This window comes from Arvicola amphibius, chromosome 5, assembly GCF_903992535.2.
Source record: "Arvicola amphibius chromosome 5, mArvAmp1.2, whole genome shotgun sequence".
Taxonomy (NCBI): Eukaryota; Metazoa; Chordata; class Mammalia; order Rodentia; family Cricetidae; genus Arvicola; species Arvicola amphibius.
Genome location: NC_052051.1, coordinates 160,259,572 through 160,286,880, shown reverse-complemented (window position 1 = coordinate 160,286,880; position 27,309 = coordinate 160,259,572). Strand labels below are relative to the sequence as shown.

General features: G+C 34.7%; 1 protein-coding gene and 1 non-coding gene across 2 annotated transcripts in view; one reads left to right on the top strand and one right to left on the bottom strand.

The window, feature by feature from the left end:
- Window positions 1-27,309, top strand: part of Dok6 (docking protein 6) — a 309,537-nt gene that overhangs the window by 78,418 nt on the left and 203,810 nt on the right. The window contains exon 2 of the mRNA XM_038331279.1: window positions 24,330-24,437. Coding sequence (XP_038187207.1) covers window positions 24,330-24,437 — 108 coding nt within the window. The remainder of the gene's footprint in view (window positions 1-24,329; window positions 24,438-27,309) is intronic.
- LOC119816001 lies at window positions 1,085-1,192 on the bottom strand. Its single transcript, XR_005285660.1, has one exon. It is a non-coding gene; the product is annotated as a U6 spliceosomal RNA (small nuclear RNA).

Here is a 27,309-nt window from a genome sequence, read left to right as displayed (position 1 = left end):
GTTTGTTTATTTTTAACATTTTTAATCCTGTGTAATACATGACTACCTTTATGCTATAGAATATTTTCTACCACAGTAATATAAATTACATTAGCATAAAAGAATCCTGAAAGCAATAAATCTACTAGAAGTTACCAGGACAATATTCCTTAATATCATTTTATTATGTTTAATAGGATAAAAATGAAAAGAACTAGAAGAATTTTTTATGTGGGCACTGGTGATGTCTGTTACTAAAACAGCCATCTTTATGAAAAGGATCAACAACTTTCAGAAGCTAGTGAGGGAATCTAAGATAGTGTATTAACTTATGAGAAAGTAGAAAATTATTAAAATAAAATAAGCATACTATTTTAGAGAAAGAAAATGAACAAGTAAAGAGTTAAAATTTATCTATGGATTCACAAATATAACAATTAGTCCCAATAATAAGCAAGAGTTAGAGAAGCCAGAAAGTCATAGGATTCAAGATTGCATTTGCTAGAAACACTTTCTGGGCCTTAAGAAAAAAATTTCCCTAATTGTTTTCAAATTGTTATTTACTTGTGTACATTTATTTTCTTTATTTTCAAGTTTTGATAAATCATCAGATTTTCACCGAATTGCACTGGGTTTTGAATTTGCAACAGAAAAGATGACATATTTAAGTATCTCTTTTCCCCACATTAGATTGTGTATTACAGTGTTTGTGAGCCATACAACATGGATACTCTATAAGAGATGCAATCACTCCTAATCTCTGAGCCTCTCCATCTCTTCTTGCATATTTCTTCAGTGGACATCCACTGCAGTGGACAGTGGCAGTGGAAGTTGGGGAAATGCTTTAGATCAGTAAAGTTCATGCAGCATGAACTTTAGAACTCGAGCAAGAACCCCCAGTGCCCAAGTAAAGGCCAGGAAGGTGGCACGCTTTCCGAACTACATAGCTTGTGGCCAGAGAAAGAGAGAGTAGGGTCTCTGAAGTGTGCTGGCCAACAAATCTAGACAAATTGATGAGCTGTTTAGTGAAGAGTCAATGATCTAATAACTGAAGATTTTATTCTTTTTTTTTTTTTTTTTTTTTTATCTTTAAAAATAATAAGTAAAAAATATGGAACGCTTCACGAATTTGCGTGTCATCCTTGCGCAGGGGCCATGCTAATCTTCTCTGTATCGTTCCAATTTTAGTATATTAAAAGTAAAAATGATTTTGTATCATAAGATAATCCCAAGATACTCTCCAAGACATTTTTTCTTACTCCTTTTTCTTTTCTTTACAAACTTGGCTATTGGAGTTCCTTTAACTATATTGCTTTCTTAGAGTATGTTTTTAGCTTGGGAGTCTATGGCGGTAATTAAGGCGCATGCCTTAATCCCAGTACTGAGAGGCAGAAACAGGCCCTCTCTGTGAGTTTGAGGCCAGCCTGGTCTACTAAATTTGGTTCTAGGAAAGCCAGGGCTGTTAAACAAAACCCTGTAATGAAAAAAAAAAAAAAAAAAACCAAAAACAAAGAAGAAGCTTCTGTTGCAGTAGGTTTCTATATACTTCTTCAAGTGGTGTTGATTTTAGCTGCCACTCTCTGTATATGACTATTTAAAATTAAATTAAATATTTTTAAAGAATTTCTCATAAAAATAGTAACCAGAAAGCTGTAATATTTATGCAGATGACTTTATGCAGACCATGTCAGTCCTGCACTTGTTGCTTCAGACTCTGGGAGTTCATATGAGTTTCACTCTGTTGATTCAGAGGGCCAGCTCTCTTGGTGTCTTCCATCCTCTCAAATACTCTTACAATCCTTTAGCTTCCTCTTCTGTGGGGTTTTCCCCTCAGCTCTGAGGGAAAGGATTTTATGGGAAATATCCCATTTAGAGAGGGGGTGTTCCAAGGACTCTTTCTCTGCATGATGTCTGGCTGTTCCCATCTGCTACAGTAAGAAGCTTCTCTGATGAAGAGTGAATAAGGAACCTATGAATATGTTAGAATATCATTAGGAGTAATTTTATTGTTACTTTGCTGTGTAATGTTTTACTCTTTTGACTTTTTGGAGGGCTTCTCAACCAGCTCCTAAATATATCGCACATGGAGTGTTACTCTTAGTTAGGAATGCACAGCCTTAGCTTGACCTGTTTTTTGTCAACTTTTCTTGACTTCAATTATCCCAACTACCTTTTTACTCTGAACCTTTTACTTTTTTAACTTTTGTGATCTTACTTTCACTCTTCCTCTGTGGTTGGCTGGGAGGCTGGGTGGCTGGTCCCTTATGTCTTCTCCTTGTTATTTTTCTCCTTTATTTTCTTCCTCGTTTCTTCTTCTATTTGTACTCTCTACCTGCTGGCCCTGCCTGTCCTTTCTACTGTCCCACTATTGGCCATTCAGCTCTTTATTAGACCATCAAGTGTTTTAGACAGGCAAAAATAAATAAAAAAAATCACAGTTACACAGAGTTAAACAAACGCAGTATTAAAAAGAATGCCGACGTCTTAAAATAATATTCCACAGCATCACCTTTCTTTAGACTAATAGTATTTATTTGGTTTTACCCTAGGTCTCTGTGCTATCTAGTCTCTGGTTCTTGGTCACACAACAGTATCACTTGTGGGTTCCATCTCATGGAAGGGGCCTTAAGTCAATTCAAAGTTTTGTGCCACAATTGCCCTAGTCTATCTTGCAGGAAGGACAGATTGTAGATCAAAGGTTTTATGACTGGGTGATGTTTACATTTCTCTTTTGGTATTCTGCACAGTGCCTTCCCACACCAAAGACATTGGAACATAAGGGTGATGGTTCTGTGTAGGCACCAGCTTGAGTTCTTCATGTTCAATGAGTTGTGTGGGTGTTGTCCTTGGCAATGCGACTGAGCTGTCAATTTGTGGAGAGAAACCCATTGTCCTGGAAATAACCTGGGTTGTTTGGGGATTTCCTTGGGACCGTCTTAGCCAATAACTCAATTGAATTGTTACTCCATCCTGTGACTTTTATGGTACTCTCACGTGTAAACTAGTGACTCTCTGATTCTTTTGCCTTCTCTTCAGGCTCTTTCCTACTGTTGGTTTTCCTTGTCCAATTTCAATGTAATGGTTTTTGTTTTATCTTATATTTTGTTATGTTTTCCTGTTGACTCTTAGAAGCCTTTTTTTTTCTTAATGAGAGTCAGAAAGGGAGTGGATCCAGAGGGGAGGAACTAGGAGTAATAGAGGAAGATGAAACAATAATGAGATATATTGCATAAGAAAAGAATCTATTTTTGATAAAAGAAAGTAAATATAATATAAAGTTCTCTGAAGCCACTGATTTTTCATTTCACTTATTTATTGATATATTCCATTTTCTTTCTTCAGCAAACAGATATATTTTAAATATAAATAGAACTTAATTAAAATATAATAAATGAACAATATAAGGAGCAATTATATATAAATTTTAGTTTCCTTATAAGTAGTATAAATAAAAAGATTAACTTATAAGTGGTATAAATATTGATGTAGAAACTCAGCTTTCTGTGTGAAACAGTGTCTTTTATGCTTTTCTACTCTAAGGTTCCTGCTGTATCTGTAGGCCTGGGCAGGCTTTCTTTAAGGTACACGAGCATATAGATGTCTCAAAGAAAAAAATGTGGCTTCTACTCCCGTGGTCTAACAGTAGCAGACACAATGCTCTTTCTTACCTTTATTCATTTTTCTTTCCTTTTCTGAGCTTTGATTTTTCCATTGAGTTCTCTATATTTTAATTACAGAATGGTTTAGTTCCTGCCAGGTAGTCAGAGTGCAGGGTAAGGGTTGGGCAGTTAAAATTCAGGATGCCTCAAAACCTGTCCCTAAGCTTTTATTTAATTATTCTTCTGGCTAACCTTTGACAACCTACCTCCTGGATCCTGCTGTCTCCAACCACAGGAAATCCGACCTTATCCTGAATTGGGCATTCTACCCAATATGTGGTTTAAAGTTGATACTTTATCTTATGTTTAAATGCTATATTCCTTTGTGAAGCAACATTTTAGATTATCAGCACCACTGGGAGCTATTTTTATTTTATATTTACTTTTAAAAAAAATCTCGGAAACCTGATATGATATGAGTCCATTCACACACAAAAAATATTAGTCATAAAAATTCATATGTGAAACATTTTATATACTGATTCATATTATTCTAGATTATGGCCAAACCAGTTATTAGTATATAATATTTTATTTTAGGTTTCTATTGCATTTTAATTTATTTTCATTTGTATATGTGTATTTGCATATGCTTATGTGTGTGAATGCAAATGCTCACATGTTTTCTGATTATTCCATAGAGCAATATATCTTGCAATAAGTCAGTATACCCTATAAAGTCCATGATAGACATTTAGTTGAGAAGCTATGATCTGACGAAACCCTAAGTGACCGCCTTGAACATTTCTACTTATATATAAATCCATGACCTTATTACTGGATATGGAACTACAAAATAAAAAAATGCTATTATTAAAGCAATTAGGGAAAAAAAGTAGGCTTTGAAATGCTTTGTATTTTTATTTCACAATCACCAAGTAAGAATTTGATTAATATTAAAAGCAGAAGCTTCTACTGCCTCATTAAGTGACGTTTTATTATTCATGAACATGTGATTCCTTAATAAATGTTCCATGGGTGAAATCACAAGCAGGATAGAAGAGGCAATGAGGAGGACCAAACCTAAGAAGATGACAAAATAACCTATGAGCATAGGAACTAGTTAAACATTAAAAAGTTAACAAAGGAGAGCCACAAGAAAATAAATGTCCACAAAGATGAATAAAAAGGGTTGGCTAAGAATTTCAGAAGTTTTGCATACCATGGATACCTGAAAAAAAAAATGTCTTTCTTGGACCAAATTTGAACATAGGATTTGAATCTTCAAGACTTGCATCTTGGTAGGAGCGTGGCCTCTATTAGTATCTACAAACTAAAAACCAGCTGGTTCATTGGTGGGAGTTCCAAGCTCTGGGCTCTGTCTCTACAGCTGAGTTTTTAAAAGTGTAAGCTCACATGATATCATCATAGTCTGATTTTTATAAAGCTGAAACCTAGAAAGGATAATGGAACACAGGGGTTGAAGTCAGAGAAAGGGCTTTTCCATTCATCAATTCAATCTCAACTATTTCAAAGCAGGTGTTGAAAGGTATAATTTGAAGTTTGCCCACAGTACTGTGATTTTTTTTAAAAGTTTGCGCCCACCTGAGGGACTGACAGCAGGAGCTCCACATCCCCAGGATGATGACGATGACAATGTCAAGTTATGACCTAAAACTTACTCCTGGAGGGACACATTTCATTTCTGGCTGTGACTCTAAACCATGTGTGTACTCTCTCACAGCATTTCATTAATGACCTGACTTTAAAAATGCAGAAGAACTCCATTTTTTCAGTAGAATATATATATTTTTAATCTTTAGATGCCTAAAATATTACCAGTAGATAGAACCTTGGGATCATCTTTGGTTTCATCATTAATATAAAGGGAAAGGAGCCTCGTTGAATCAGAGAGAGTAAAAGAGTAATATGTTTATTTTGATCTTTCTAACTATGTAATTAAATAAAGATTATGTATGGATATATACATGTGGATATTATTTATAATAATAGACATATTGAATTTATAAAGCAAAGTTGATGCATGTGCATACTATACACAAGTGTAGAAATAGACGTATACAGAAACTGACAGTTGGACTCTTCTAATCCTAATCCTGTTTGTGTCCATTCTCAGATTAACTAAAAGCACAATAGTCATAAAAATATTCTAAACATTTAGAGGAAAATAACTCTTAATCTGTGGTGTAGATGTTTATACTTGTAATATTGTAGTATATTACGATACTAGGTAAAGCTGCATTACATGTGTAAATATTTTAAAAACAGTTTTTAATATTTCACAACTCAAGGAAAGGGCAGTTTATTAGCCTTTTATTTATTTATTATTTTTCTTTAGGTAGATCTTAACTCTGTAGCCCAGGCGAGAATGGAACTCAATAAGTAGCACAGGCTTGCCTTGAACTTATTGGGATTCTCTTCTCTCAACATTCTGGAATTGTAGGTTACTTATCAAGTTGGACTTTTTACCTTGCTTTTAAGCATCAAATCTTTTTTAAAAAAGAACATCAATATAGTTTTAATATAATAATTATAGCGATTTATGAGTTTAACATGGTAATTACAAAATGTGTAATAATCACATCAATGCAGTTGGATTTCTATATCCTGAAGCACTGATTATTACTTTGTAACCATAGTTCATTGAAACTTTTGTATATATTTCATTGAAAGCATCCCCTCTTTATAGTTATCTTTGACCTAGATTTTTCAGCTGTCTGTGCCTTCCTTAGTGTTCCTAGAAATTCTCAGTTGGAGATTATTTGTAGTTTGCATTTGATAAAAAAGCCACTGCATTTTTTTTTCATTGAGCCAGCAGGCTGTGAGCCATGCCCTACTTGTAAGTAGCACAATGACCCATCACAGACCTATGTGTGTTTTCTCTCCACACACTCTCAGGCTAGCTGAACCCAAGGAGATAAACCGCAGAACTGTGAATGAATGTTAGAAGTCAAACTGAGTTATTCAGTAAGCAATAGCTCAGTAGAGCTACGTTTAAAATTTCACTTTATGTGTAATATTAGCTACTATATTTCATCTAAGAAGTTTAGTCTTCAGTTTATTTATTTATTTATTTATTTTTATTTTTATTTTTGTTTGTTTTTCAAGAGAGGATTTCTCTGTAGCTTTGTAGCCTTCCCTGGAACTAGCTCTTGTAGACCAGGCTGGCCTTGAATTCAAAGAGATTTACCTGTCTCTGCCTTTGCAAGTGCTGGGATTAAAGGTTTGTGCCACTACCACCAGGCTTATTTTAAAATTTACCATAAGGAAGAGTTAATGTCTTTTAAAATTCTAAAACTAACTTAAACTTTAATAAAAGATTTCTTTCTTAGAAACATTTGGATATTTATTAAAACGCATGGAACTTATTAGAGGAAAAACACCCTACATTCAGAAATTTCTAATAACAATGCTTCTTGTAGAAATAGTCATGTTTAAAGATGGTTTTTATTAAGAAGTTCTTGCAAATTAGACATACACTATTTATTAATCTTGTATTTACAGAATAAAGCACTCTTACTACTACATGGTGCATGAATGCATGTCAGGAAATTACAGACTGTGATTCCCTCTGTAAATTCTTGGATTTTTTAATTTCTCTTTTGGAATTATCATAAAATTGTGTATTTTCTTCCTTCTTTTTCTTTTCTCCAAATCTTCTCACAGAAACTTCCTTACTCTCTTTTAAATTCATTGCTGTTTTTTTTAAACAAATTATTGCTACATGCCTCTGTGTGTACACATATAGTCCTAAGTACAACCTACTAGGTCTGTATAATGCTTCCCGTGTATATGTTTTCACACACACACACACACACACACACACACAATTTGGTAATGAATAACATTGGTGTGCCCTTCCCTGGGAATGCACATTTCTCCCATTTCAGCATTCCTTTGTGCCTGCAGTTTTTTGTGTAGGGTTCAGGCCTCATGGGCTCCCAGCTCCACCTCCATCCCACCTGTGTCCTCTTTGGCATGTCTATAGTTGCCTTTGTTCAGGACAAATTAAAGCATCCATATTGTTGACAAGCAACAGGTGTATCCTCTGACATTACTAGGAGAATCCACAACCACCACTTTACTAAACCAGTTTTATCCCTAACTACATTTCTACATATTTGTCCTTATAACTGAAAATAAGTGTAGTTTTCACTCCTCATCAAAGAAATGTCTCCTTGCAACAGATGGGGTCCATTACAGAAAACCATAACAGATCAAAATATTAAGTTGTGTAGTCAAAAGTTCTGCAATTTCATACACTGTTCAATCAACTTTTTCCTAGTTAATGATCCAGTATTATTTGCTTGATTATTACATTTAGAAAACATAAGGAGCTTAACTTACAAATAGACCTTGTATCTGTATTTTTGATGTCAATTATCTGAAGAATAGTTAATATTCTAATTTATCCTGCAGTTTTTAAATGAGTGGGGTCTTGCTCAATATTTTTATCTGAGGCTATTTCAGAAAAACTGATACCTCCACTAGACAAGTGTTACTCCTATTGTCCAAGGATTACATCTTAGGTCATTTATAGTTTGTGCAGACTACTAAAGAAAGTATGTTTTTACTTGAATAAATTTGTTATACTTTTATTTTAGCTTTTGAATCTAAGAAATAAATGTCATTGTCTATACCAGGAATAGTCCAGAACACAGCAATCACAAGAATTACATCCAGTTTTCCCATGTATTATTAATATACAGTAAATATTGATTTTATTCTGGTCATTGCATGATGTCACTATGTGTTTTGAGTATATTGGCAAACAAATGCTTTAAAATTTTATAAATGTTTTAGACAAGAAATAATTAAAGATTATAATTTATTCCCTTAATGACATGTTAATTTTTCAATTTCTATCTCTCTTACCTTTCTGAAATTTTGTTTAAAGGAACATTATTTTTATTATGATATAACAAAATTTTCTAATATTTTCAGATACTGTTACTGTCCACAGGAAAAGATTTCTTAGAGTCAGTACTGGTGGCAATGTCTACTTCTTTCCTAAAGCCAAAAAATTCTGGTTATCTTATATTTTTATTTTATAAAGTACTATTGGGATAAATTAATCATGATGAAAATTAAAAAGAAAGATGCTTTGGTTAAATATTTGAGAAATAATGTAAGCCTTATTTTCCCCAATGCATGTTTTAAGTACTTGAAGGGTACGTTCACCCATGGAGACGGTGGGACAGAACTAACGGGAGATCACCAACTCCAGTTGGAATGGGACTGATGGAACATGAGACCAAACCGGACTCTCTGAATGTGGCCACGGTGGGGGCTGACTGAGAAGCCAAGGACAATGGCGCTGGCCTTTGATTCTTCTGCATGGACGGGCTCTGTGGGAGCCTTCTCAGCTTGGTCGATCACCTTCCTGGACCTGGGGGGAGTTGGGAGGACCTTGGTCTTAACATAGAGTAGGGAACCCTGATGGCTCCTTGGCCTGGAGAGGGAGGGAGGGGAGGTATGGGTGGAGGGGAGGGGAGGGAAGGAGGAGGAGGAGGGGAGGAGATGGAAATTTTTAAATATAAAAAATAAACCATGAAAAAAAAAGATTCCTTAAGAGTGAATCAAGAAAGGGTTTACTTAGGTGAATTCAAAACTCCACTCATACACAGGAATCTTAGCTTTCTTATTCAACACACAGTAGTGCTGGTTGTAATGTATTAGTCTACTGCACAGAACAATGTGAGAGTGTTTCTTTAAAAAATTCTGAAGACATTACACAATGTTGATACAGTTAGGATAAATAACTTCATATTCTTGCAAATGGCTGATATTATGTCTTAGTGCTGTTTTGTGACAGCATTTTTCAGCAGTTTTATTAAACTTAGTCATATATCAAAACATTTATTTTATATAACATTTGTAGTGTAATCAAATCACTAAATAGTATGTATTGGTGAATTGATGAAGCTATATTTTCTATGATATTAAAATTCTGTACGCATTAGTGACTGAACTACAAAACTTTTCTCTAAGGAGATAAATGATGAATCTTCTTGAGAAAATTAAGTACTTACAAAACTACTAAAATACTGCATAAAATTCAGATAGTTTTTGTTTTTGTTTTATCATGGCACTCAGAAATAGGTTCTAATGTGGAAGCCCAAGGGGGAATATTTTACAAGAACTACAAACTTTGAAAAAAATGATTATGTGTATTACTTAGTTTTTTTTTGTTGTTTTGTTGTTTGTTTGTTTTTGTTTTTTTTTTTTTCTTTTTCCTGACAAGAAGCAAGAAATACTCATTTTGGATCCTACACTTAGAGGTTTCTTTACAAAGTCTCTGTGACTGGGTAAGACAGAACTTCTTTTTTTTTCTCATTTTTTTTAATTAAAGATTTCCATCTCCTCCCCTCCTCCTCCCCCTTCCCTCCCCTCCCTTCCACCCATACCCCCACTCCCTCCCTCTCCAAGACAAAGAGCCATCAGGGTTCCCTTCACTATGTTAAGTCCAAGGTCCTCCCGGCTCCCCCTAAGTCCAGGAAGGTGAGTAACCAAACTGACAAGGCTCACAGTGAGCCCGTCCATGCTGTAGAGTTCATGTTCATGGCCGTTGTCCTTAGTTTCTCAGTCCTCCTCCACCGTCAGCCACATCAGAGAGTCCGGTTTGGTCCCATGTTCCATCAGTCCCATTCCAACTGGACTTTGTGGTCACCCGTTAGCTCTGTCCCACCGTCTCAATGGGTAAGCGCACTCCTCACGGTCCTGACTTCCTTGCTCATGATCTCCCTCCTTTTGCTCCTCATCAGGACCTTGGGAGCTCAGTCCGGTTCTCCTATGTGGGGCTCTGTCATTTTCTCCATCCAATGCCAGGTGAAGGTTTTATGGTGATATGCAAGATATTCATGAGTATGGCAATAGGATCTGGACATTTCTGGCACCCTCTCCTCAGCTGCCCAAGGACCTAGCTGGGGGCGTCTTCCTGGACACCTGGGAACCCCTCTAGAGTCAAGTCTCTGCCAACCCTAGAATGGCTCCCTTAATTAAGATATATAATTCCTTGTTCCCATATCCACCCTTCCTATATCCCAACCATCCTATTCCCCCAAGCTGAACTATGATGGTGCAAGCATGCTTATCGCATCACAATGTGGAAATACAGAAAGTCCAGAAAAGTAAGAGAACCCAATGCATCCTTGAGAGACATAACCTCCAGAGAGTTGCTTAATGGTGCAATGGCATCCTACCTCTCCATCCTGATGCATTCTGGGCAAAGCCTTTGATATACGAGTTAGAAGGGTGCACTTAAGATTCAAATAACACTGATTTCAATGTCTCATACATAAATTTTTCAACAAATAAGTTATAAAAATTCTATTTTCAATAGATGCCCTTTAATCATTAAATAATTTGATCAGTATCCATACATGATTTACTGCCTTATAAACAGAAAATACTAATATTCTCAGTTAGATGTAAGAAGTAAAAATCATGCTTAGGGAGAGAACAAATATATACAAGACAAAAACATGCCAAAATTTTTCTTCTGAGGAAACCCTTGAGGCTATGAGATGAAAATTAAATTTTTACAGATAAATGTATATTTATAGATTTTTACTAAATTTATTAAGAATGTTTCTTCTTCATTTTGATAATAATTTCTAAAATATATTGAAATCTTCATGGAACAAATAAAAACACAAACTTTTTTTTATTCATGTACTAGACTTTATTCAAGTCTCATCTTCCTGAAAGAAAAGTAGATTTTTTTAAATTTTATTGGTTTTCTAGAAATTTTAATGATTGTTAAATATATTAGGAGAATATTATAAAAATCTTCTAATCCTCTGGCTCTTATCATCTCTCAAAAAATAAGATAATTTAAAAAATCACTTTCCTAGAAGGCAGTGAGAAACTGACACACAGGATTAAAAGGAAATATTTTCTGTATATGAGAATGTCATTGTCTCATGACAATACTAAACAGAAAGCTACTTAGGGATTTTTATATATTTCTAGTAGCTTAAAACATTATGAAAATTTATTATCATAGTCTAAAAGGGGTTTTAGATTCTGGGAAATATAAATATGAACTATGTAAATACATATCTCAAAATTTTAATTGAATATATTAAATATATTAATACACTTAGTAAATGCTATATATTAAATATTACCTGTATTTGCTTTTTCTTCTGTAGAGATGATAGCAGTTCATACTCATAAATTATAACTCATAGATACCTTGTACAAATTTTTAATACAAAAATTATGTTTTGCCATGAGAGGTATATTATACATATATATATATGTATATATATATATATGTATATATATATATATGTACCAAGCATAAAGACTAAATTGTTACATGAATAAGTTGTAACTGCCAGGCATAGTATTTGGTAAGTCTAATACTAGCCCTAGGATTGCAGAGGCAGACAGATCATTTTGAGTTTGAAGCCATTTGTAGCCAACCTGGGCTACACAGTGAGTTCCAGACCAGGTAGAGACACATCATAGTGTGACACCCATTACTCCCTCTGGGGTTTCCATTTTCCCTTCTCTGTTAACTTTCTTTCTACTCATCATTCTCTACTATTCCATAGTCTATTCATATTTTATGCTTCCTGTGTAATTACTGGGTGAGAAACTTCATACATTCAGGAGTCATAAGTACTCACATTTTCTTGGTTCATTGATTACAACATCATACTGGAGAATTATCCGATAAGCATCAGACACTCAAGAGAAGTTTGTGGACTGAATAGATTACAAAAAAATGTATGTTCACCAAAAGCCGTATGCATATAGAAAAGTGTGAGTCTTAAATAATTTATAATTTACTCAAATTTGCTTATTCTTATGATGCATCATTTTAATAAACAGAGGACATAAAGTTAGAAATCTTAACTTATGAGTACAAAGTATCAGCAAAAGTAAGTGTTCATCACAACATATTTTTAATTAATAAAAAACATTTTATTGAATTTTAGATAGTGATACTTTTTAAAAATTCCAAATTTTTCACATAGATTGTTTCTCTGCTTTCTCTTGAGCAGTTGATACCTGAACTTCATGACTGTCCTTCTTATATCACATGACATAGAAAACTTCAAGCCCTGGTACTCCCAACACTTTCTGTGGTACCACAGCTACACTGTGACCTCAGCAGGGGACGAAGAAATAACCTGGAATATTTAGGGAGACCTGCTAATTCTGAGACACATTCTGCACGGAATGGGTTAACTTATCTTGATGCATTTTTAAAACCTCTGATGCTACCAGAAAACAAAACAGCAAAACAAAACAAAACAAAACAAAAACAGCACTCCTTTTGCTCTCAAATTTAGCAGGAAAGTAATGAAATATTAACTGAAAAACAAAGTTAAATGTGTGAGTTTCATCACAGTACACCCACAAGCATGAGTGTGGCTGGAGCTGAGAAGGTGGCTCACTAAGGAAATGTTTGCTGTGCAAGTGTGAAGACCCGAGTTCAGATCCTCAGCACTCATGTAAAAGCTTGTGGAACACTAAGCCTGAAGACTACTTCAGTGCTGAAGCCCCATCCTGAGGAGTCTCTGGCTATCCAGCTTAGCTTCAGGTTCAAGGAGAGATCCTCTCTCCCATCAAGGATGGAGGAATGTAGAGGAAGGCCTGAAGTAACATCTGGTCTCCATTTCCAGAGACAAGCGCTACCCATATGCACAATCATGAATACATACATCCACATACTCGGACACCTGCAAACAAACAAACAAACAAACAAACACCTGAAAATGACTGCTATATCACACAGGAATAGTGAAATGTAAATTATGTTTTCATTTCTGTATGTTCATCATTCACTTCTAAAGGTCATGATGTGTCAGGTATCTCTCGGTTTAAAGACAATACAGATGTAAACATGTTCCACTAGAGAGATGGGCCCAAAACACAGACTTTGAAGGCAGAGAGACACAGTGGAGCATGAGAGCTTGGGTAACACCACTGGGGTTGACATTCTTTGACAAACTATTGGAGTTAAATAGGTAAGTTCTACTCCTTCTATGCTGACAAGTAAATAGACTATATGGTCCTATGTGAAGCCTTCAACAGGGTTTCAGCCACTGGTGAGCAGGTGTTTTTTTTTTAAGTTCTCCTTAGAGTCCTGCCTTGTCCCTCTTCAGAGGCACCAGTGCAAAGCCAGTCTTTGTTAACTGATTTTTAATAGATAAACTAAAGCTGCCAAGACTTTTTTAGAAACTTGATAGCATTAGAAATAAGTACTTCTGGGATGCCTGAGTCTTAGCCAGAAGCTGTGTGGTGTCTGTCTGTTTCCTTGCTGTGTTCAGCCTAATTAATGGTTGATCCTAACACCTTTTTAGCACACTTATCAATTGCTGCCATCTGTCCCTGAAAATACTAGAAGGATTGGTTCCTCTGTCTCTATCTGTTATTTTTCCTTATTTTCTACTTGGAAATAGGAACCACAAAAGGAAAAAAAGTAAAATGTGTCCCCTGACATTTTTGTAAACTTGAACACATGGTATTTTATAACTTTTAAAAAATAATCATAAGGCCTTGGGGGTAGTTCAGAGGGTAAAAATACTTGTTCAGCAAGGATGAGCACCTGAGTTTGAATACAGAGGACGCACAAAAATGTCAGGCATGTAACCTGAGTATTAGGGACAGAAACAGGTGAATCCCAAGTGCTTACTATCCAATTAAGATGGGGAGATGATAGGGCTTCAGTTCAGTGAAACACTTGTCTCAAATAATAAGGAGAGAGGGATAGAAGACACCCAGGGTCCTGTTCTGGCTTTGTTGTGGCATAAACCTAGTATACAAACACACACATGAGAGAGAGAGAGAGAGAGAGAGAGAGAGAGAGAGAGAGAGAGAGAGAGAGAGAGAGAGAGAGAGAGAGAGAGACATACATAGACTCTAATCAAGTTAAAACAATCTAATAAAATGGCATTAACTACATAAATACATCTAAATGAAAATGTTGACATATGTGCCTTCAGATATGTGTTTAGTGATGAAGAAGGAACTCCAGCATGGACCTTCCTCTCACACCTGCACCTCGCAATGAATCTGCCGCTGTGGTGGTTATGATGGAAATCACTTTCCTGTTCTTGGTACTCTCTACTTCTAAATATAGATTACACAGCACAGCTTGGCTTAGGCAACCAGGGGGATTTATGTGCATATATGGAGCTTCAAGCGTCATCTTTTACTGAGATTTCATTAAAGTGATGATTTTGAGATTTGTCTGTGTAGCAATAGTTCATATACTTTCAAAGGTGTCAATTGCTCAGTTGTGTACATAAATCATATTGCCTGCACTTGAGACATTTATGAGTAATGCTATCACAAATGTTGTAAAAGATACATATATATTTTTCTCTTATGTACAAAAAAACAGTAGAATTGCTAATGTCTCTGTGTTTCTTCTAGAGACATTACAAGATTTTCCATAACTGTGCATCTTCCGGACTCATTAATATAGACTTTCTCCAGTAGAAAGAGCAGCTCACTGTCTCTGCCATAGCCGAGTATCCTTTTATTTTCTTTTGTTAGGGGTGAGCTGTCTTCTTTCCCTTCTACTTCAGATTTCCTCAAGCTTTAAGAATTTAGTAAAACCTTAAACCTCCTAGACACATGTTAAGTTCCTTTTTATCAGTGGCAGTTCGAGTCTCCCACTTTTCCTTGAATTTGATAGTCTTTTGAAACTGTTGCAGTCAGACATATGGCAAAGACCTTTGAAATGACTTCATGTTCATTTCTTAGAACATTCATTCCTGAGATAAATATAAATATTCAGTTGATTCAATTCCTTCTATTCATTTCTTATTATATTTTAGCACCCTGTTTTACCAATATGTGTGAGGTCATCGTCAAACCAATTAGTACCCGCTCTTTCTAAAGTTTCATTTACAAAGATTTTAATATTTGTGTCATGAATTCACCTGAAACTGTGTGACATCATTTAGGAAAAGAAGAGTAACATGCTTTTTAAAGAGACATTGGGAGGCAATCCCGAGACTTGGCTCACTGGTTAAGAATGCTTACTTCTCTTTCAGGGGACTTGAATCTAGTTCTTAGTATCCATACTGTGCAGTCCATATGCCTGTGACTCTAGCTCCAGGGAATCTGACACCCTCTTCTGGTCAGAGCTTCTAATGACATCACACAGGAGCAGGAGACACCCCCACAACTGCAAATTCTTTCTCCCTTACTCTGGTTCCCTGTTCACTGGGTCTCTATAAGTTCTTGAAGCAGTTAGAAAAATTTCAGTCCTCAGGCTAGATACAAACTATCTATTTTAGAATGAAGAAGGATTAAATTTATTTGGAGACATTAGAATTTAAATCTGGGAAACATAATTCAAGCCACCTTGCTATTACATGAAGGATCCCATTGAGTGGCATCTGTTTTATGGCTTAAACTGAAGAGTGCCTGTCGGTGACAGTTTTTATTTGTTAAAATTGTGATGGTTAGAAAAAAGCTCAAACCTCTTGTTAGGAAAGGATCAGACAGGATCACAAGAGGTGGCTGTAGTTCTAATCACAATTTATAAGGCGAACTCCCAGACATCTCAAGTAAAAAGCTTAACTGTGGACATGCCTGAGATGCCACAGTTCTAATTAAGACCTCCCAATTGATATTAGTCCATTTTAATTTTCTTATTTTTAACCCATGAACACATTTACATCTCAATGGTCTCATCCAGAAGCCTCCTGTAACCAGATGTGTGCACCATACATTCTCCTACTTGATCTAATGTTGTAATAAAATGTCCTTGGGAGGAAGGGTGACGTAGTAGGTCTGGTATTCAAAACCCATCTCTGTGCTATAATTATTTCCACAGTGCTTAGCTACGCACAAATGCATTTATTTATCAACTACCACTTGCCTGATAGATAATTAACGGATACATTCAACAGTGCAAGAATTCTTTCTATAAGAAGATATATCTGGTTTTTATTGTGAATAGTTTTTTATTACTATATCTATGAAATCTCTCAAGATTTACCTAAGCAATATATCAATGAATGGATGGATAAATAAGTGGATTTCTTATATTAAAACAAGCTTAACAACAATTAAGTCTGAATCAATAGCATTAGTTGCTTTCATATTAACCATAATACATCTAAATAACCAAGTAATTAAACGTATTTCTTTCTAATGGTTGTTTTTAACACACCAAATGATCTTCTCTAGTAGGACAAAGATCCTCTATTAGCTGATGGAAGTTACACATAGCATAGTCCTGCCATACATATTTCAGAGTGGGATTTACATATTTGTTTTTTATTTTCATCAAATACAGTTTTGGATAAATGAATCTTATATATCAATGTGTAATTTATGTGTACTTTTATGTGTATGTGTGTGTACATGTGGAGGAAGAAGGAATCTTGCTTTTAGGAGAAAACTCAAATGTTCCATTGTATATATATTGAATCCCTAGAGAAAAATATTCTATGACTTTCTTTATTGTGGCAAACTGTCTGTAGCATGATTAATAAAAACTCAGAGACAGATATTGGGGTTCAACCTGAAAAGCAAACCAAGCAGTCACTGGCTCTTATTACTACCTCATTCTGAAATGGCAATCCTGCCTCCAGGAATCTCAGAATGAGACTATGCCTGAGAGCTGTCTCCTCCTATCTTAAATTCCTCTCTAGAGCTGGTATTAAAGGCCTGCACCACTACCACCTGATTTCTATGGCAAACTAGTATTTCAACTGGGATTATAGCTGTGTGTCACCACTGCCTGGTCTGTAAGGCTGACTAGTGAGACTGTTTTACTCTCTAATATTCAGGCATGCTTTATTTATTAAAATACAAATGAAATATCACAACAACCATCACTTTGACAATTCCTATAATCAAAAATTCTTCTAAGTACTGATATCCTATTTTGATGTGCAAGGTTCATTAGGTCAATGGCTTGTGATGGAATAGATCTATTAAATCTGACATGAATATATTAAATTTGTGAATGAGTACTTGCTAAATGGCATAATTACAGCTATGATCTGAAGCCAAGAAATCTGCTATCGACTTTTTCCTGGTAAGTCTTAACTGGGAAGGATAGCTTTGTATAAAATCACCTTGAAATGGAGAAAATGCTAAAAGGAAAAAATGCCATGTGGCAAAAACTTTTGATCAGATGTAATTATGGCAAGCTGCCCATCCAACTAACACATTGGAAACCATAGAATGGGCCAGCTGATATCCGTAGGACTTCTAGAATTCTGGCACCAACAGGGCTCTGAGGTCACCTTATAGCCAGGTTGCTAAGGCAACCTGCTTATTTAGAATGGGTGTCTGAAAGAGGTGAAATTCTCAGTTCTTATTCCAAGATAGAGTGTGCAGAATTCCCTAAACAATGATGTAACCTGCAAAAGTGTCACCTGCTAACAGATACTTGTCAAGAAGACTTTCTTCAAGAAATAAATTTTGTCCTTATACAGCTCAAACCAAAATAGTTGCAATTATTTATGCTCTTGAGATGCAAGAATTATCAAATTAGAATAGAACAATTTCCAAATAAATAAATAAATAAATAAATAAATAAATAAATAAATAAGGCTCATAGGTCATTCATTACTGCTTGCTGCAGAGGGTTGCTCCTTCATTCTGGCCGTCCAGAACCAAAATAATCACACAGTAATTGTATTAATTAAAACACTGCTTGGCCTATTATCTTTAGCTTGTTATTGGCTCTTATATTAATTTAACCCATTTCTATTAATTTGTATATCATCACGTGGCAGTGGCTTAGCAGAAAAAGATTCTAACCGATGTCTGTCTCACGCTGAGGATCCATGGTGTCTCTCCCCACCGTCTTTCCCATAGCTTTCAGTCGTTTTCCCCACCTACTTAGGTTCTTCCCTATCAGGCCAAGGCAGTTTTTTTATTCATTAACCAATAAAAGCAACACACAGACAAAAGGACCTCCCAAACCAACTGCTTATCCTCTTGGGATGCAAAAACATGAAGGTGCTAGTTCAATCATGGGTTTTATTTCATTTCCTCAAAAGATTTTCACATTTCATTTTAGATAAACCTTTTTTTAGATATATATTTTCTCATAGAAGTGATTTTCTAGCTCCCAGCAGTCATTTTCCTTGCTCATATATGTAAATTTTCCAACATACTAATTTTAAGCTCCAGTTCCAGTTCCAAACAGGGCTACACTAATAGAAGCCGGTTTGATGAAAATGTCAAAGGGGAGAGATCTCCTCCCCATTCACTTCCTACTCTTGTGGTGGAGGAGGCATTTAGTTCATGACTCATAATTTTGCTTCCATTAATAAAACAGGCGACACATGAAATGTCTCCATACCATGGTCTTAGTTACTATTTTCTTTTATTTAAATTCAAAGCATTTAGGAATTATGACTAAAGAGGAAATAAATCAATATTTATTAAGTGATTCTGTTTTCACCTTTAAATTATCAATTAAAATGTGTTAAAAATAACTAGTCCACAGTTATGATTCATTCATATTGTTTTCCCAATAAATTATATTTTCATGACATTGCTGTCAGATTTTCGTTAGAATTTTAGTTATCAGGAATAACAAGACAAAGAGAAATTAATGGATTTTGTAGGAAATAATTGACTAGTGTACCTCAAAACCGTCAAGATTTTTGAAAGCAAACAACAAAAATTCACAACGTCTAAGAAATTATTACAGACTGCAGGTTTAGAATGTGGTCCTGGTTGCTGTTAAAGAACAGGATAAGAAAAATAAAGCTAAATTCTCAATAAAATTAATTTTTCTTAATCGTTTTATCAATTATTTTGGTGTCTTGACCTCATTTTGAAAACCATACAAGGTTTCATTAATACTAATATCTTTTAATATTAAAGACTGGATTAAATATATGTGAGCTTTATGTACCAATTTCAGCACTTGTTTAAAATCCAAGGCCATTCCAAAAATAAGTGGCAGGTCTTTCAAGTTTGTAAAGTGTTTATTTCATGAAACCTTTAAAAACTACGCTTGTGTGTATGTGGTCATTTGACCTATTAATGTTATAACAGCTGAAGGAGAGGATGCTCTTTAAATAGGTGGATCTATCATCTTATTTGGTATCACTTGTTCAGCAATAACAGTGCATGCTTTCTGACTCATATTTAGCTCAATTATTAAATTAAAGTAACTATAGTAATACAAAATGAACACTGGAATGCCTACATATATATGGATTTCTATGAATATTTTAAGGAGTAATTTACTATCATGATGACTACCAAGGTGTGAGCAATAAAATGACTAACAGTACAGGGGAAACAATTTCCCAGTAGAAAAGAACAAAAATAGTTTTAGTGAAGATTTGCATCTCAATTTTCTTAAAGTAAAAAACTTCAATGCATTCATGAAAACCAGAAGTATTTATTATCTATATACATACCACCTTGTACATAATATTAGAATTTGTTGTTTAGTATGAATTGAATTTCTGCTCAGATTCATGGGAATGATTTTCACTTCCACAATATTGTCATTTCAACTATTATCATAAGCACTACCCTATCATTGCTGCAAATAAATTATTATCTATATTTATATCTATCTATCTATCTATCTATCTATCATCTATCTATCTATCTATCATCATCTATCTATCTATCTATCTATCATCATCATCTATCTATCATCATCATCTATCTATCTATCTATCTATCTATCTATATCTATCATCTATCTATCTAAACTATCTATGGCATCTGTAATAACGAGTCTAAACTATCTTAATAAAATATCAGGCATTACATGGCTTGAATGATATAAATCCATTTTTTCTCTGTCCTGCAAGATGCATATTTGAGACTAGGGTGCTGGAGTGGGTTTCTTCCTGGCTGATAGACTATGGTTTATCACTATCTGCTTATGTGCTCTCTGCTCTTTGAATAAGCAAAAAGAGAGGAGGCATGCTATTCATGACCGTTTCTTGAAAACACAATCCCTCCATTAAAACTAACCTCCATGTCCCCACTTAAGACTATTATATCTCCAAATAACATCACCCTGGCTTCAGAGTATGAATTTTGGAGAGACAGAACTCAGTACCCAAATTCCACCAATTTCTCATAAGAGGATAGGTTATTTTTCAAATGCACTTTAGCTGTTTTCTTCAGGACATCTCTCTAACCTAAAGGATGTCCCCGTCTTCCTGAAGAAGATGACATGAACATATGGATGAGAAACAAATTTGAATATAAACTTACATAATTTTTTGAGACAAAACATTTAATTATTATAATAACCTCACCTGAAAGCTGTCTATTCTTTTAGACATCGCAACACAGTGCTCTAGATTTTAATACAATAGTTTTATTAAAGCTTAAATAAGATGATTTCTTTAGCAAAAAATTACTTCATTTTATGTTATGAAGAGAGTAATTTTATGAAGAGAATAAAGTTCATTTTTAGTGTGCATTTCTAAAAGTAAGCATGCACACCTACAGTGCTCAATATATTAGAAACATCATGAAATATTAATATTGGCAAATATTTGTATTCAATGAAACATTTTAACACTTTGTTTGAACAGATATACTAATATATAGTTGATTTTTCAGATACATTAATTTAATTAATTATCAGAATCATGTGAGACCTTTAAAACTGTATTTGTGCAAGCCAGTTTTTATAAGAAAATAGAGGCAAATATGCATGTTTTTCAGAACTGCTCATCAAGGCTGTTTTAAGAACATATCTTTCTGATTTGTATATGGCTGCCCTATGTTAGTTAATAATTCCTCTGTGTGCACTGTGGAATACTATTAACATACTTAGTTTTACCTTAACATTAATCCTAAATACAAATCATTATTTTCCCTGAAAAACTTAAGAACACATGTCTAGAGGATTTAGTGTAGCATCTAAATTTTGTGTATCTAAGGAGAGGAAAACTGAAATTTTAAGCACATTTTGTTAAATCTAAGCCCATGCTTAGGAGATTATTAATACTATTTCCTATGCATTGTTTGAAATGTTTAAATGGTACACTAATGCAGAATATTTGTATCTGACTATAATGTTTGAATACGTGTTGTAGACAGAGGTTACTCATTCATTCACAGCTGCCCAGACCTGAAATAATCACACAGAAACTATATTATCTGCAATATTGTTTGCCCAATCGCTTAAGCGTATTGCTAGCTAACTCTTACATCTTAAATTAACCCATTTCTAATAATCTGTGTATCGCCACATTGTTGTGGCCAGCTGGTAAGGTTCTGTCCAGTGTTTGCCTCCTGTGTCAGTTTTTGCAGTGGATCCATGGCTTCTCCTTGATTCCGCCTACTCTCTCCTCTTCTATCTGCTTGGAATTTCTGCCTTACCCTATTCTGCTCTTATACTTTAAGGTATCCCATTTCTTTTAACCTGTGTATTACCACATGATTGTGGCCTACCTACTGGTAAGGTTCTGTCTTGCATCTGTCTTCTGTGTCTGTCTCCTGTGGTGGCTCCACGGATTCTCCTTGACTCTGCCTACTCACTCCTCATCTTTCTTCTTGGAATTTCTGCCTTGCCCTATTCTGCTAAGCTGCTGGCTGAAACGGCTTTATTCATTAACCGAAAAAAGCAGCCCATATACAGAAAGAGTTCCCACAGCAATATGTTGGAACCAGAGCTCCTATAGTAAAAAGAAATGTTATCATGTACAGCTTTACTATCTGTAGCAAATAGCACCTATCAGTAGGATAAAGTAACCTGAAAGATGGGCAACACCTTATGGAGGATTTTCTGTACACTAGACCATTGGCCCCTCTTGTTAAAATCCCCCTCAGTTACAAGCTTTCTGAGCACTAAGTAATGCTGAAGTTGTGTGATAAATAAGTAAAAGACATGTGATAAAAATATAAAAGCTTTACCAATTTTTTCACAGTCTTTTTGTCTTTTATTATATATTAACATTTTTGATACATTTTGTCATGATTAGGGGAGAAACTCAAGATGTTCTAACCCTTCCTGAAGTCACTAGCAGTGTATGGTTCTGAGGAAAACGGTGTTATTTTTCATTGCTACAGCCATTGGTAATTTGCCCTTGCTCCAGTAAATAATTTCCTACCCATGCTGTGGAAAGAAACTAATTAAGCTTAATGAGTCCACATGCAGTACAAGACGTGCATATAGAAAGGAGTTTGATGGGAAGAAGGATTTAAGCAGAAAAATGAGAAAGATGAGAAAGAGAAATGGATTGGATAAAAATGACTGAAATTCATTAATTGGAGCCAAATAAATCATATGCTGATTCTATATTGTAATCATTAATATAATTTCATTTTGGAAGTGGGAATCGGTAAAGGTTCAACAAAGAAATTCAGTGCCATGTGCTAAACGCCATGTATCAAAGCAAACCAATCATTCTAAAGAAATTGATCAGTTCCTCATTTACAGGTATACAGCTATTACCCTTTGATAAGGAAGATATATCTAATCCCAGAGATGGGCAGACATGTTATTGTATGCTTGGAGCTCAACACCATTTCTGATGTATTTTTCAAAGTTATAGTAAAAGATCTAAGAAAGACAGCAGGCACAGAGGGAGTGAGTGTTCAGATGGTTATTCTACTTATTTTGCTCTTAGTGGAAAATTCATTTGTGATTGTTCTGAGAATGCCTTTTAACATGGAAAATGCTGTCTTTCAATGAGTAAGAAAAATATTCACAGGAATAATTGGTAAGAATAACACTCATGTATGTATTCTACTAACAGAAAAGGGATTGTGGCAAATGTGCACTTTAAATAAAGACACAGAATAGAAACACAGTGACTAAGATTTGTAAAATTACCTTTGATGAAATCTCTCTTCATGCTACTGAAGAATATTTCTGCATGAAATAAAATATGCTAAATTTAGACATTAAAAAGTTGTGTCCATTTCAAATTACCAAGAAAGTTCAATTGCTTTGGACAAAATACATTTTTGGAAAAAAAAATACATTTTACTTTTCAACATACCTACAGAGACCGTGTAATATTATACAGTAAAAGTGAGAGAGCAACCTAAAAGATTAGTGTTGATTGTTTCTATAAAATAAGAACATGGTCCAAAAATAATAAAGTGAGCTCAAATAATCAACGGTACTTTTAAAAGCTAAAACTACAGGTTCAGGAAGATATGTACTCAAGCCTTGTCCTGTCTCTTAGTTTCATCATAAGATGGACATAACAGTACGTGTTTAAAAGTAGTAATCAGGATTAGATGTACACATAGAATTTTAAAGATAGCATTTTACATAAGAAATATTTAGCATATTCTAGTAAATATAAAATTGTAAAGCCAGGGAGTTGTATGTGCCCAATATAAAACTGTATTTCTTACTATTTTCTAAATTATGTCATGACCATTTGTTGATAATCCTGAAGTTGTTTAAGACAATTATAAATATTATTTTTTATTTAAAGTTAGAAAACTAGCAGTATGTATTTATTTTGCTTAACCTGAATAAAGTCACACTGCAGAGGGATATGAAATAAAGAATTGCCATTATGCATGAAGTACTGACAACTAAGTGATTACTTAAAAATTATTAAAATAAACTGATTAACACATTGAATTTTACATGATACATTTTGTTTTTAAGATGTGCTGTAGTTTATATGAGTCACACACTTCTTTAAAGAAGCTATTCTATGAAGTAAATGGGGTTTTACAAACTCGTTCCTTATGGATTGGTTGAATAGATAAAACCTCAAAGGTCAGTAAGTTTATAGGAAAGGGTGGATAATCAGATGCCTTTATTTATTTCAGATTTTCAGACGATGTTGGTTGGTTTTTAAGAAGGCTTCTAGCAAGGGACCCAGAAGGCTAGAAAAATTTCCAGATGAAAAGGCAGCTTATTTCAGAAACTTTCACAAGGTAAGTCACGTGTGTAGAGGTCCCTGGGGAACAGCTGGGCTCTTGACAACTTGTGGAGACATTTCTTTGATGGATGAAATCTACAGAGGGAAAAATTCATAGCCAGAATAAAACGCTCCTGTTCTGATAAAATGCAAAAGTTATTTTTCTTCCTTATCTGAATCATCTGTTGTAAATCCCAGTTATACTTCTGCAAACTGGAAAGCTCATTTTTATGGCGACTTTGCAAAATTAGATGAGTCATAACTCAACCAGATCCATTCTAAGGTGCTGAGTGGGTACTTTTCTTCTGTTCAGGTTAATTGTGCATTTGCTGCTCTGATTTAAGCGATAGCAGTATTTATGAAATGATGTTTATCAGACAAGCTTTAGCAGTGTTAATATAGATAGCATTAGCTGTTTACTCAGCACATTAACAGGAATGATCATTAAATATGCTGGTATGTAGATGTTGCATAAATTCCAGGAGTAAACTATAAGCTCCATAATAACTGAAAGAATATACAATATGACCTTCATATAGCCATAAACAAGTGGCCTGAATTTATCTTTGGTGATAATTGCAAACCACTATACCCAGAAGTGTGGAATTGTATAGCCTGCATACCACTGCTAGAAAAAGCTCAATACAATTCTAATTCCTCATTAGCAAATTACACAGTGACTCATAGAGAATAAGTTATAATGAATTTGTAGTATTTTATTTTACATGATATACAGTTTTATTTTATCCCATTTTGTTAACTATATATTACTTGACATATAGTTAATAAGCCATAAAATCCAACTATGAAAAGACTACCAACCATATATTTACATCTAAATATGATCAGATAGCCCCAAACTGAAGTTGTTGTAATCTTTGTAAGGTATTTTACATGTTGATATTAATCTACCACCAGAAAAAAAGTTTGATTTTCTGCTCAATAGTTTACTAGCTTATGGACATTTTGATTTTTTCATTAGTGAATAGATTATAACAGTTACATTGCATGTCTCTAATGACAATTTGAGTTGGTATTTCATAAAATGGCCAATACAATTCTGCCTATTTTGATCATATAAGAAAGAATTTGCATACTAAAATTTCACTGGTATTGTGTATCATTAAGATCAGTTATGTTTTTAAAACCCTTAAAGCAGACTTAGGATAAGTGGCAAGCAGTGAATTAAATTAAATATAAAGCCATAACATTCATTTTTATGCTTTTAGAAAGAGCCTTACTATTTAGCCCAGGATAGTCTCAAATGATTGGCAATCTTCCTATCTTAGGTCCTAATTTCAGGGATCATAGACTTGAACCAACATATGTGACTCATACTGTCCTTACAAAAGAAATTGTGGAGGGCTGAACATTTTATATGTTCCATGAAATTTTGGCTAGAACCTTTCATGGTGATCTGAATAGCATATCACCCATATTCTTTAGTTTTTAAGTATTGGGCCAGAGACTGTTTGCAGAGTCTGTAGTGGTTTGAATGAAAATGGTCCCAATAGATTCATAAGGAGTGACATTGTTTGGAAGTATTAGGGTATGTGGTTTTGCTGGAGTAGATGTGGCCTTGTCAGAGGAAGTGTGTCATTAGACATGGACTTTGAGGTTTCAAAAACTCAAGTCAGGACCAGTGGCTGCCTGCCAATCCAGATGTAGAACTCTCAGCTGCTTCTCCAGCACCATGTCTGCCTGCTTGCCACCATACTTCCTGCTATGACAATGGACTAAACCTCTAAACTGCAAGACATTTTCAGTTAAATGTTTTCTTTTATAGGAATCATGGTAGTCTTAGTGTCTCTTCGCAGCAATAGAATCCCTGACTTATACAAAACGTCAGGGGATGTGGCCTTATTGGAAGATATATGTCATTGGTGTTCAACTTTGAGATTTAAAGATATCATTTCCAGTTAACTCTTTTTGCTCTTTGCTTGGAGTTCAAATGTAAGTTGTTAGCTTCCATGTCGGTCCATTGTGTTCCATATCTTGAACGCTAATCCTTCTGGATTCGTAAGCCCAAATAAAGTATTTCTTCTGTAAGAGTCCTTGAGTTTTATCAAACCAATAGAAGAGTAACTGGTGCAACCTTCCTGCTCAGCAGTGCCACACCCTAACTGACACTCTCCAGCCAATACAACGCTGTTTTCCTCCCAAATAAAAGAATCAAAATGCTTAGCAAGACACTATTTTATGGTTTAACTTACCATTTTTATATGAAAACAAGGCATCTTCTCTAGGATTTCAACTGCTTATGTAGACTGGTAATTTGGTCACAAATACATATTGAATGTCTGCTCTATGCCAGGTACTCTATTCATGTCTTGGGATGTAAGGTTGCATAAGACAAAAATATTGTCCCGTAAGTTTGAATCTTACTGCCGACAAAATGAATATACATATAACATAGCAAGGAGAGTTATGGAACTATGTATTTCCTATAATTTAGAATTTAAGTAGATTTTGAAACAAAGATAACACTTGAATGATTCGAGAAAGGGTGTCTATCATTTATTGATGAGTGGTCATCTCTAAAAGAAATCTAAATTAGTTTTCCTCCTTGCTTATCTTGTTGTTTTGCTTTACTTGTTTATTATTTTTGTGGTCTCTTGTTCTTTAATTGTTAGTGTTACATGTATGTAACCATATCCTAAGTTCATTTAGTGTTTGTTGCTTATATGTATCTGTGATTGGGGTTGACTTTTGGGGGGTTGGATAAGCTGTCAGGGACTTGTTTCTGGAACAAACTAAGTCCCTCTCTCTTAGGAGTCATTAATTGACTATAATTCTTGTTTTTTTTTTGTTTTTTGGTTTTTTTTTTTTTTTTGGTTTTTCGAGACAGGGTTTCTCTGCAGCTTTAGAGCCTGTCCTGGAACTAGCTC